At 45.1% G+C, this 13,723-nt stretch overlaps 1 protein-coding gene across 8 annotated transcripts in view; it reads left to right on the forward strand.

Moving 5' to 3' along the window:
* Positions 1-13,723, forward strand: part of STARD13 (StAR related lipid transfer domain containing 13) — a 457,620-nt gene that overhangs the window by 408,221 nt on the left and 35,676 nt on the right. For all 8 annotated transcript variants that reach the window (XM_034758637.1, XM_034758638.1, XM_034758636.1 and 5 more), the window contains 3 exons: positions 419-490; positions 2,346-2,427; positions 12,609-12,672. In XM_034758637.1, coding sequence (XP_034614528.1) covers positions 419-490; positions 2,346-2,427; positions 12,609-12,672 — 218 coding nt within the window. The remainder of the gene's footprint in view (positions 1-418; positions 491-2,345; positions 2,428-12,608; positions 12,673-13,723) is intronic.

The raw sequence follows: 13,723 nt of genomic DNA on the forward strand, positions 1-13,723 counted from the left end.
CCAACTTCCAGCCTGCCCGATCTCCTCTCTCCCCACCCCCCCAGCTAGACCATGCAAAGTGCCCTCTGTAGGGTGTCAGTGGAGAACCGGAAACAATGCCACAGAGCTGGCTCATCAGCCCTGTGTGTGGAGACAGTCGTCTCTAGTATTGATCTAAGGGTGACGATTTGGCCCATCGTGCTTGAAATCTCCAAAGTGTTGTGCAAACCCCAATAGCGCTGTGAGGCAGGTGGGTATGTTTCCTAGACATGTTTGTTTGATGCCACATAATAATAACGGTTACATTTAAAAGTGTTATAGGCACTCAAAAGGAACATTAAATCCTCTCGTTTCTTCCTTGTAATTAAAATAACTCCTGATGCAAAACAGCACACTGTGGACCTAGGATGAACCTATTCTCCTTTCTCTTACTCTTCAGAAATCGAAGCAAAGGAAGCGTGTGACTGGTTACGAGCTGCTGGATTTCCACAATATGCTCAGCTCTATGAGGGTACGTTGTTATTATTTCTATTACTCCTAAAGTGTACTGAACATCTCAGCAGACACAGACCTGGTCTAAAATATTTACAATATATAGTGTTGCCAACTGTTGTGATTTTTATCCTGAATCTTGCAATATTTCATGATTTTTCTTAGAGCACCAGCTCCTGGACTCGTGAATATGTGAAAATCTCAGCTTTCATTTTTTTAAAAAGTACATTTCTAGCCCTCGTGTTTGCAGAGAAAAGCTTGAAAATGTGGCCCGAATGAGCCCCAAAGTTCAAAAACCAGGCTGCAAATAAAAAGAAAACAAAATGTATTTTTTTTTACTGTCATTAATTTTAAGACCAGCTGATGATTTTGGGGGCCTGACTCATGCTGTTGAATGCTTGGGGTTCGCAATACTGTATCTAATGTCCTGCTTCTACAGATTACTCTGCCAGATAAATCCCTCCACGTGCACAGAGCTGCTTGCAGATCACAGCCTAAGTTTAGACATAACTTCTAGTTAGACTTGTCATAATGAGTGAATTGGGAGGAACAAGGAAGGAAAGGAGAGACAAGAAGGATGAAGATTAAGAGCTCAGTTGTCAGATCTCAGTAACACACTGATGGGAGATGGGACACTCAGAAATCAGAGAAAGAAAAATAATTGTTATGGAAAAGAAAACACAAAATATATAGAAAATGAATCTGAAAATGCAAACTCTCTGTCAAGCTGGTTGTAAATCTTCTAACTTGATCTTCCCACATTTGTGTGACTCTCAATGGAAGGCAAGGACAGCAGTCAGCTCAGTGATAATTCAGATCCAAGGTGTGCTGAACCACTACCCCAGAACTGGGTGAAGTTAGTGTAGCCAGCAGTGGGAAGTTGGGACTCTTCCCCGTGGCTTCTCCTGCTGGTTGCATCCTGAGCTGGTGATTGGAGGCTTTCTCTCTTCCCAGCTGCTGTTTGGCAGCTTCTCCAGAAGGAAGTGGAAGAGTTTAGTCTTGCTGCTGCACACAACAAACAGCACAATGGGGGCCGGGATTGGCTTCCTCTTGTTTCCCATAGCTCAAAATTGGGGCAAAATTATTGCTGTTGCCACGACTTGAAGGTTGGGGAGAGAGCAGAAGAATGTTCCCCTCACGCCGCCCCCTCTGCCCCAGTAACTGGTCTGTGATGAACATCCACAATTCCCTTAAAGTCAATAGGAGTCAAAGGTACTCAACATCTAATAAAATCTGCTGGAGTATAGTCATGATACTGGGATCCATCCAACTGTTACAGAAACACAATAATCTGTGTGCACCCAAGTCACTTTTCATTATAATTGTCAGTTTCCAGCATTTCCATCTTGTTTTTAAATTTCAGACTAATATTTGGGGTGACTAGTATGGTCAGCTCACTTCTCATCTATTGCTTGAGTTACCCTTTGTTTAAACTCTTTGTTATTGTGTGTTGTGCTAACAAAATAGTCAAACCATTTCTACTGCATGGTAAAGTCTGTCTAGCAAATATTTCACTGACTCGGTAGGACAGGAGTGGATGGCCTTACTGTAATTCAGGTAATTCTTAGATCTCATTTTTTGGGGATAGTGATCAGGTAGCAATGCTAAGCATCTAATATCTTCTTATAGCCAGAGCCAAACATGTTGCTATCTCTTTGGTTCACAGGACTGTCAACTCCCCTTTTAATATAAAAAATAAAATTATGTGAAGTGACCAAACAAGTCCTGGATGCCATACAAGGAAACAACTAAGGCCAAGTTAAATAAGTCATACACCATTTCTGCTGATAAAACACATGCAGTGCATCTTTGAAATAAACTGTTTCCATTTGAATAAAAAGTAGTTGGTTTAATACTACGTTTCCTTTTTACAGATTCCCAGTTTCCTATTGACATTGTAGCTGTAAAGAAAGATCATGACTTTCTCGACAAGGACCTTGTAGAACCCCTTTGCAGGTAAATGACATCCACTGTTTCTTTTTTTGGTATCTTAAGAACCTTGGTGGATTTTTGTTTTGAAAGTAGTGGCCCAGCCTAAGAGATGTTTGTTTGTGCTTGTCAATTAAGTGGGTGTAATCTGTAGTTTTTTTCAGAATAAATGCTAGAAACCTGGATTCATTTCTCTCCCAAAAATCCTACAGCAGGGGCCAATTTGCTCTCTGAAAATTCACAAGATTTAAAAAGGGTCCAAATCTATCAGCCCATCTCATCAATGGAGTGAGGCTGGCTACCTTTTGGAAAGAACAGTGCCAGCAAACCCAGCATAAATTAGGGATCTGTGTGTGGGTAACACATGGGTAACTCTGCCCCTGACTACCACAAACAAGAAGAAACCCCATTGCCCAGAACCTTCTTCCCTCTGACAGCAAGGATGGCTCGCGTGCTACTATGCTGCCATTGGCTCCCAGTTGTTGTTGTTATTTAATTGTAGTACCGCAGCCCTTAGGAGCCCTAGTCAGTGACCAGGACCCCTTGTGCTAGTGGAACACCAACAGACCCCCATCATCAGCGGGCGGGATCAAATCTGGGACCTCTGTCTGGAGCTAAATGCATGAGCCTCTGCCACATGAGCTAAAAGCCATATGCCTGTTAGCTAAGGCTGTAGAATTTCATTAATCTCTCTTTCTCTCTAAGTGGTCTCCATGCTACTATCTGGGACAGAACACCACACCTGGGAGGTGTGTGGGTTACACTGTGTGCTGTATAAACACCCAGTTGCAGATGCTCATAGCTCCACCCTTGCCAGAGAATTAATGTGTTTCTGTTTGTGTTGCTTTTTGTTCTTTGCCTGATGGGAGTGTGCCATACACAACTTCTGCTTTGCCCCACCCTAACCCCTCACCAGCTGTGGAGCATCTACCTTGTGGTAGTCCTGGAAAAGGACTTTGGGTGGGGAGGGGAAATGACAGTGCAAAGGCACTGACTGCTCCCCTTTTCCTTCTCCTGTGCTCCACTTGGGCTGGATTCTGCTCCTCTCCACCTGAGTGAGTACAAGGGAGCATCAGGCCCATAATAAGGCAGGGTCCACTACATGAAACTGCAGCTTTCACAAAGTCAATAACACATTAAGCCTGGAAGTGATTATTGGTTCTAGACATCTTAGACCCACTGCATATGGGGTGATATGCATGCAAGGAGTGATGAGCCTGAGGCAGGGGACTTCAGAGCGGCGTTTGGGAGAAGCCAGTGGAAAAGGTCCCTCAGGATACATCTACACTCGAGCTGGGGATGTCATATCCAACTCGGGTAGATGTACAGGCACTGGCATGCTAGAAATAGAAGTGTAACTGCAGTAGATTGCACAGATGTTCAGACTATGACTGTGCTGCTCTCTGAGCTCCATTGGGCTCCTTGACCTTGGCTCTCCTTCAGAGGGGCTTGAATGTGCCGGTGGAGTCTGCCAGGCTCCTAGGTCTAGGTTAATTTTTGATTGATGGGGGAAACAAAGTGGTGGTGGTATGACCCAAATGCCACCTACTTGTGGCACGAAAACATGGCCTCACTCACAGTAAATTATGCAGGTATATGATCCTGCCTCTCCTTTCTTACATGAGGAATTAAATAGTTAACAGTGCTGACATTTAAATTATGATCATTGGGCATCTGAGTTAACACCTCACTGAGATTAGTGGGGCAGTTCACATTCGCAGAGCTGCTGTTCTGAGCTCTGTGCAAACACACAAAAACATCCATGCAGCGGTCACACCCGGCTCACATTTTTGAGGATTTGTTTGCAACCGGAACAGTTAGAGACCTTTTTTTAAATGGAAGATGAGATTCTGGAGAACAAGGTAGCAGCTGGAGAGGTGTGTCGTTGATCCACCATAACGCTGGGCTGTGTTCTAGGCTCTGGTATAGTCTAGGGCAGGGGCGGCCAACCTGTGGCTCCAGAGCCACATGTGGCTCTTCAGAAGTTAATATGCGGCTCCTTGTATAGGCACCGACCCTGGGGCTGGAGCTACAGGTACCAACTTCCAGTGTGCCGGGGGGTGCTCACTGTTCAGGCCCTGCCCCCACTTCACCTCTTCCCACCCCTCCCCTGAGCCTGCCATGCCCTCGCTCTCCCCCCCCCCAACGAGCCTCCTGCACCCCACGAAACAGCTGATCAGGAGGTGCGGGTTGGGAACGGGAGGCGCTGATCGGCGGGGCTGCTGGTGGGTGAGAGGTGGGGCCCGGGCCAGCCTCCAAGGGGAGATGGGGTGGGAGCACCACCCAGCCCCACTATGCCCCCAGACCAACTCACCCCCAGACGCAGCTCCACTCCACCCCCTGCTCTATCCCCAGCCAGATCTGCCTCCAGCCGCAGCTCCACTCTGCCCCCAGCCCAGCTCTGGCTCCAACCCCAGCTCCACTCCACCCCCTGCTCCGCCCTAGCCCAGCTCCGCCCTCATTCTCTCTCCATCCCCAGGCCAGCTCCACCTCTAGCCTCAACTCCTTCCCCATCCCCAGTTCTGCCCCCAGCTCCACCTTCAGCCCAAGCTCTCTGCTGAGGAAGCCTTGGCTGTGAGTAATGGGGGGGAGGGGCAGACATATTCCATTACTGGTAAGGGTGCGGGGGAATGACAGGAAAAATTTGGGCACCACTAGTCTAATCCATAGCTGTATGGGGAGAGTAAGACTGTATCTACCATACAGGCAAGGGCAGAACCATTATTCTGCCAGGTGTTAAATTGTTTGGAAGGATATCTTTTCAGATCCCAGATTTTCATTGTAATATGATCAACTCTTAGTTGAGAGCCATTGGGTGTAGCTGGCTGTCGATATTTGGGTCCCAAGGTCTATACATAGACACACCTTTCTTACAAGTTTCTGTGTTAAATTGGGGCAAACGGAACCTTGCAGGCCCACAGCTGTACTTAATTTCTCCAAATGGAGAGGCCTCATACCCAACAAGAGAGCCTCTCAGAAATCATTATTGTCAATATTTTAATTGTTATCCTGACCTAGTGAGACCTCTGAGGGACAGGGGAAGGGTCAGTTTTTATTTCCCTGTATTTGGTGGCCCATATGAATGAGTTTGCTCAATTTCAAGATTCTATTTCAACAGGAACAACGAATTGTGCTGGCCAGTCACACACTTACAAGCATCTGTATTTTATTAGCTATCACATTTTTCAAAACCATGCAATATACTTTAACCCCCCCCATAGCTTATCTGACCACCATAGGCAAGCTCCAGGCCCTCCCAGTGCTCTGTGATAGCTGGGGCATTACTACAAGATGCTTGCTGGGGTGTCATTTAGGAAACAGCTGGCCAGGATGTCCACTTGTAAAATGGAAAACAAAAAAAGTCAACTATTATTTGTGTGTGCTGAATGTCCCTCATAGGGCCCAATCTAAAACTCCCACTGACTTCAAAAGAATGCATGACCAAGCCTTTAGACTGATTAGTGAGACATTCAGCTCAACTACGTAGATTTTTCATTTGCAGCGTAACTTTGAAGCCTGAACTATCAGAGCAGCTCTTTAGACTGAGCAGAGTTTGAACTCTGGACCCTCTCACACAGACTTTTACCGCTAGAGCTTAGGCTCTGAATTTCTCAGCTTTTGTGGACAGAAGTCAGCCCTTTAACTTTATTTCAACAATGTTTTTTGTGTTATAATGTAGTGTAAAAGAGAATATGAGCGACATCACAAAGAAAGCACTTATCTTATAGTGTAGCTAGTAGCAACCTCTATTCAGAAAGCCTAACACTTCCCATGTTATAAATTCTAGTGATTTTCTTTTTGAGCTAGTCTAATACCTCCATTGTTTGCAACAGGCCTTTTAAATTTTGCAGGGGGAAAGCCCTCGGTTTAGAGAAGTAGCTTTTCTTTGTCCCATGAGATTTTATTCCGGTTTTATTGAGATATAACTGGTAGGAAATCGTTGTTTCCTTTCTCTCATTTGCAATCCTGAGGCAAGATTTGTCAGATAGCGAAAATAGAAATTGAACATTAACATTCTGTGGCTGGGCCTACTTCCAAAGCAGCAACAATGGACACTGATTTGGGAAGATGTGTGAACTTTCAGCGCAACTGTTGGAGGGAAAGAGCCAGGCCAAGTTCCACCTGCCTTCTCCCTAACTCATCACATGGCCCCAGTGGCCCAGCGGTGGAGCAGGATCTCTCTCAACTGGTTTGTTCTGGGCCTGGCTCTCCCCAAGCAATTCCTGGACCCACCACCTGGCTCCAGTGGACCCACCACCTGGCTCCAGTGGACAGTCCCTCACTGAGATATAATAGCTTCTTTCCTGCTACTGCCATCTGAAATTAGTCCTATAGCTCAAGTGGCATAAGCATATACTTCACTGGTGAAAATTCAGCATTCAAATCCTGCTTGTGAGGCATGGTGGAGGCTGTTACAGCTGTGTGTAATAGTCTATTTTTACCTTTTTCCTTAAAAAAAAAAAACTCTAGGAAATAATGTGCAAATAAACTGCTTTAAAAGAACATTATTTAGGTTGCACAATCTAGCACTTAAATGCTTGACTTTGCAACCTGAATAGCATTCTTTTAACATACTGTTTTTCATGTAAATATATTGACCAAGTTTTTTAACATGTGTGTAATTTTTGAGTCTTAAACCACTGTTTAGGCCCCTAAATAAGTGCCCTTATTTTCAAAAGTGCGAAGCACTCACCAGCCCCTATTGAATTCAATATTTTTAAACTGTGGCCATTCATTCTTTACATAGTTATTCTCTATTTCATAGCTTGTAATTGCTCCAAGGGGCACAATATTCTGTATAGATTATTATACTGGTAAGGATTGTTTAAATGTATATTATATACTCAATACTCTACAGTGTTGTTACAGAATTCCAGATTTTTTAAAACTTGGGTTTTGAAAAAAAAATTGTTCAAGGTGCCATTAGAAGATCAAGGCACAGTAAAAGCCCAATCCAGTTCTATTAAAGGCAATAGACAGGCTCCTAATAATTTCATTGAGGGTTGAATCAAGCCCCAAGGCATATACAGCATATTGTAAAGTCTAAGAACATAAGAATGGCCATACTGGGTCAGACCAAATGTCCATCCAGCCCAGTATCCTGTCTACCGACAGTGACCAATGCCAGGTGTCCTAGAGGGAGTGAACCCAACAATTAATGATCAAGTGATCTCTCTCCTGCCATCCATCTCCACCCTCTGACAAACAGGCTAGGGACACCATTCCTTACCCATCCTGGCTAATAGCCATTAATGGACTTAACCTCCATGAGTTTATCTAATTCTCTTTTAAACCCTGTTATAGTCCTAGCCTTCACAATCTCTTCAGGCAAGGAGTTCCACAGGTTGACTGCGCGCTGTATGAAGAAGAACTTCCTTTATTTGTTTTAATCCTGCTGCCCATTAATTTCATTTGGTGGCCCCTAGTTCTTATATTATGGGAACAAGTAAATAACTTTTCCTTATTCACTTTCTCCACACCACTCATGATTTTATATACCTTTATCATATCCCCCCCAAGTCTCCTCTTTTCCAAGCTGAAAAGTCCTAGGCTTTTTAATCTCTCCTTGTATGGGACCCGTTCCAAACCCCTAATCATTTTAGTTGCCCTTCTCTGAACCTTTTCTTATGCCAGTATATCTTTTTTGAGATGAGGAGACCACATCTGTAAGAAGTTGGCCCTACCGTGGATTTATATAAGGGCAATAAGATATTCTCTGTCTTATTCTCTATCCCTTTTTGAATGATTCCTAACATCCTGTTTGCTTTTTTGACTGCCGCTGTACACTGCGTGGACGTCTTCAGAGAACTATCCAGGATGACTCCAAGATCTCTTTCCTGATTAGTTGTAACTAAATTAGCCCCCATCATATTGTATGTATAGTTGGGGTTATTTTTTCCAATGAGCATTACTTTACATTTATCCACATTAAATTTCCTTTGCCATTTTGTTGCCCAATCACTTAGTTTTGGGAGATCTTTTTGAAGTTCTTCACAGTCTGCTTTGGTCTTAACTATCTTGAGCAGTTTAGTGTCATCTGCAAACTTTGCCACCTCACTGTTAACCCCTTTCTCCAGTCTTTTATTTTAGAGCTCCTAGAAAGTGCTGGATTGATAGCACAGGAAAACTAAATCTTGTGTTTAGCCATTGAGCAGGTACAGCAGCGTCTTTGGCAGTTCAAGCTTTCCTGCACCACCTCTAGGGAGAACCTCACTCAGGGAAGGTCTGTACCACTGCTTAAGTTGATGTAACTTAAGTTGCTCAGAGATGTGAAAAAGCCACCCCCCTGAGCGACGCAAGTTACATTGACCTAAGCACCATCCACACAGCTCTCCGGCCAGTATAGCTTCCGCCTCTCATGGAGGTGGAGTAATTATGCCAACAGGAGCAGGGCCTGCTCTAGGCACCAGCAAACCAAGCACGTGCTTGGGGCAGCACATTTTCAAGGGCGGCATTTTGGCCGGCTTTTTTTGTTTTTTTTCTTCGGGCAGCAAAAGCCAAGAGCCAGCCCTGGCAGCAGCAGTGCACTGTGTGCGGGGGGTGCCCTGAGGCCGCTGTGGTTCGCACTGCGGGGGAGCAGTGCTGCACCTTGTGGCTGGGCCGGGCAGGCTCTTAGTGCAGGACACTTGGGAGGGGGGCCGCCCCTCGTGGCACACGGAGCCACCTGCAGATGCCGCAGGGCGGCCGCCCCCGCCCAGGGCCACAGCTGGGGCTGGGCGAAGCGGCCCGAGCCGCCCAGGGACTGCGGCAGGGCGGCCAGAAGCAGCAGCAGCAGCAGGGCCATAGAGGGCGGGGCGCTGTCGTGCGGGGCCTGTGTCCCGCTCTCCGGGGCTCCGCTGCCTCTGAGGCTACCCTGCCCCGGCTCCTCATCCCCCTGCTAGGGCGGTCACCCAGCTCTGCCCTCTCAGGTCCCAGCTGGTCCTGGAGGCGGAAGCCTTGGATGGAGGGACCCTGGGCTGAGGTGTGGCCCGGGAGACCCACTACTTACCCCGACCCTGCCAGTGCTGGACCGGCTGGAGGTGAGGGGGGAGCGGGTGGAGTCAGCACTGGTGTGGGAGAGCCCAGGGCTGGGGTGGTACGGGGTGTGGGTGGGGTGGGGGAGAGAGCCCAGCACTGGGGCAGCAGGGGGTGCGGGTGAGAGCCCAGAGGTGGGGTGGGGGGGGGGGGGCAGCCAAAAATTTTTTTGCTTGGGGCAGCAAAAAACTAGAGCCGGCCCCGGACAGGAGAGCACTCTCCGATCGGCATAGCGCATTTTCACCAAACGCGCTACAGCAGCACAGTGTCCTCTGTTCAGTCCTTGGCTCCTATGCAGAGTCTCCTAACACAGGATCAGATGTCCCCCTCCCATAGACTAACTCATAATAGGAGGCTAGGCTGCTGGCAAAGTTTCCTGCAGATCGTCCCCCTGAGAAGCCACAGAGTTTGGGGGGCTGAGTTCTCTCAAACCCATGTATCTTGGAGATAAAGGTGTTACAGTAAAGGGTGCCCCAGATCAGCAGGGGCCTAGGTGGCTGACCCCTCCATTCTATGCAATTGCACTTAGTCCCTCCTGGCAGCGTAGCTTCTGCGTGACCTCGGCATGCCATTGGCTGGGTTCCCCTGCAGCTGCTACTGAGCAGCTGCAATCCAGACCCAAATGGAGTTAGTACAGTTCCAAGCCACTTTAAGGATGTCTGAGGATAATCTGGAAGGCTGTTTAAGTGGGACAATAGGCCACCCACTGGGCTGCCCAATTACACAGCTTCTGCTGTACTATATTTATTTATTTATTTATTAATCACTGTTTGGTGCTGTGTATGTCACAAAAGGAAGACAGTTCCTGAGTCTGAAGAGCTTACAATATATAAGACAGGAACAACAAAAATTGAATGCCTAGGTAGTATATCAGAGACATATGACATTGATGATTCAAATTGCACTGCCATTGTGCTGTGGGGGACACATTAAATTGACATCAGTATTGCAGTTTTTATTTTATGATTTGCAAGCTTTCCCCAAATTTTGTGCAGCTTTCCTGACAAGTGTTTTGGTACATCCATAAATATTTTTAAAAGCCCAACCCTCCTGAGCTAAACTCTGGATTGTTTATTTGGCATGGATTTTACTGTCTTTCCTTCAAGCTCAGATGTCATGTTTTGTTAAAGTTCTAAATATACAGCCCTCTCCCATGACTTGAGGCAGTGACGTGAAAGTGTAGGTAGCATCTCAGTGGCCTCTCTTTCTTTGATCAGAACATCAGTGACAGTCTTTTTGCCGTCAGAGCCTTTTGTTTCTGTGAGGATTTGTCTATCATTCACGTAACAGATATAAGCAGATGGGGAAAGCTGTCTGCTGCCATTGGCACATCAACAGTGTGTGAGAAGTTCAAACAGACTGGATTTAATTTCTGATGCCGGTAACAGGAAAGCTAATAAATCTGATCATTGGTCCTCTAATTTCACCAGCAGAATCTTTTCACAATATTGGAAGAACCCCAGAAAGCATGCCATTATTTTATAGATGGCTAAATCTAAAAGCAGGGGTTGAGTTCCTGGTTCCTATTAGAAGATAGTTCTGTGTTTTGATGGAGTGGGTTCAGAAAGCAGTCATGATAATACTGTAGCTTTCTCTGTCTGCAATCCAGCTAAGTAATGAGATCAACTCTTCCGCTTCAGTACTGAAATAATCCTTGCGTTCTGATAGGGTCAGTGAAAAATGAATTTCTTTTGTTTTCATTGTTTGTTTGGCCAAATGATTTCAGTATCTTTCCACAAGGGAGCTGGAGGCCTCTTTTAAAATATTGAGACAAATTGTGCCTTTGGTTAGACTTGAGCAACACCATAGAATTCAATGGGGAACCTGAATATAAATGAGGGCAAAATTTAAGCCATTGTCTGTAGGATCCTACTTCCCCTTCTCCCATGAATAATTATTTGCTCATTTGTTCTTCAAGTGCATATCACATTGTACTGATGGCAAGGAGAGACTTTGCCCCTTGAATCTGGAATGTTTCCTCTTTCTACTTCATTTTCTCCTCTTCATCAGTTACAGATAGGCGATGAACATAGGGCTCCTTTTTAAACTATTTAGAAAGCTGCTGGCGAAATCACCTCTTGAAGTGTGTGGAGACACAAAGCTTACACTGTCCCTCGGCTTTTCAGCAGATACCTCTCCAGTGCCCATTCTCTTGCTGACTTCTGAAGTTAAAGATTGATGACCTGATTGAGGTGCTGAGCAATTTCAGAGAGAATTGCAGATTCTCAGTAGCGCTGAATATCAGGTCAGGAAATCACCTCTAAAAACTTGAGTCTATCAGTTAGCTACCTGGTACAGCCACACAGAGAGATGAGCTGATTTTGCAGTAGTGTATTGGCTTATTCCATTTTGAAGTGACAATAACACCATAGCAACTTTATTTAGATAGGCTCTAAGTGCTAGGCTAGTGAGTATAAGTGGGGCATGGTGACAGCTCCTCCTCCTCCCTCAGTTTTTCCAAGAAAGGACTGACTGGGTGTAGGTGCTTAACTCCAGGACAGGGTTCACAGCTGTGAATCCCAAGCAGAGGGAGGCACCTCCTTTTACGTGCCGTACATCCTTTGAGGGACAGGGCTTATGACAAACCCGTCTTCTTGACATTTCCTATTGGCTACGTTAGGTGGCTCCCACTCAGCGTACTGGCTGTTGTGAATCCCATTCTTAAGCAACTAACTGTCCCCATGCAGTGTATAGGGAGCCTGAGTGCCTAACTCAGGACTGAGGATTCTCCTAGGTGGCACAATGCCTAGAAGTTAGGCTTTGTTGATCTAGCCCTAAATGCCTAAAGTGAGTAATCAAATCTTAAATGCACTTTTTGTGGTTCTAATAAATCCTTTGGGATCTCATAACATTTGTTAGGGGTTTTATAATGATAACATTATACACACAGTGGGCAAGTCACATTTTCACTTTGTGCCTCATTTAAGCCAGCTATAAAATGGGTTTAATGATCTTTATAGCCTTTATAAAGTGCTTTGTGATGTGTGGATGAAGAGCTAGGTATCAGGTAGTGACAGCGGTGACATGCCCTTCTGATGCACAAGTCTGTAGCATGGAACAAAATGAAGTGTAGTGAATCCTGCTGTGTAAAGTTACAACCCCACAAGCAGATGAGAGGATAACTTTTGAAATCATGAGAAGTCATGCCCTTGAATTAGTGGGATGCTAATCTTTGGATTTTGCTTTACCTCTAGACGACTGAACACATTGAACAAGTGTGCCTCAATGAAACTCGATGTGAACTTCCAAAGGAAAAAGGCAAGTATCTTTGTTCTTACCATTGTAATGAGAGCTCCTGCAATCAGGCCCCAGATCAGGAAAGCACTTAAGTTTAAGCTAAGTGTGTTTAACTCTAAGCATGTATTTAAGTGCTATCCTGAATAGGGATGGTTTCCTGATCAGGGCCTTTAAATGTGAAATAAAGATAAATAGCTGTGAATAGTACAGCAGGGTCAGTGTTAAAAGACTTACATAGACACATGCAGTAATTTAAATGTTATATATGTTCAGTTCCAGTCAAGGGGAAAAGGGTATCATGCCTTGGTATTATAGTATATTGTCACATTTCCCCAGGCCATGTGATCACATAATGGAAAATCCTTCCAGGAAAAAAATGGAAGCTTCTGTATAAACAATAGCTTTCCTTCTTTCTCGTGCTGACTTACTACCAGTTAACAATATGAAAATAAACCATGCCGTACTTACAACCTCCTTGTATAACACAGGCAATATTTAAGGCTTAAAGGGTTTCAATAAGGAATGCAGAAAATGTTTATTGATTTAAAGACATTGTAATGGATCCAGCATAACAGTTGAGCTTTTTAGTTTACTTGTGACATTGGCCCAAGGGCACTTTATAAGCAACACCATCTTATGGAAATCATTGGTTCTGAGATGTTGCTATATACTGTATCACTTTTTCCCTTAGAGTGTTTGTCTAACACTTTTGAAAACTGCCCATAGGAGGTGCTCCTCTTGATACCACCGGCAGTTTAATCTATTTCTATCCTGCTGTCTATGTAAAGGAATTCAGACAGAAGGTGTCCAGACATTTTCTTACCTTTTATTCATGCCAGATTGTTCTTGTGTGCGATAGTCATCAAACAGTCTGTCCAGCATCCTTTCTGGCCATTCTCTTCCAAATTGTGTATACGCCAGTGAGGTCCCATCCTTTTTTCCAACTTCAGACTTGCGGGGGTTTTCCTGCCTTTGATAAGTGCATGTAACCTTCATGTTAAATCCCTGTTCTGGCCTCTCAAGAACAGAGTGCCAATCCACCAAACCGTGTGGTGGCTTTATGATGTGGACA

This window comes from Trachemys scripta, chromosome 1, assembly GCF_013100865.1.
Source record: "Trachemys scripta elegans isolate TJP31775 chromosome 1, CAS_Tse_1.0, whole genome shotgun sequence".
Taxonomy (NCBI): domain Eukaryota; kingdom Metazoa; phylum Chordata; order Testudines; family Emydidae; genus Trachemys; species Trachemys scripta.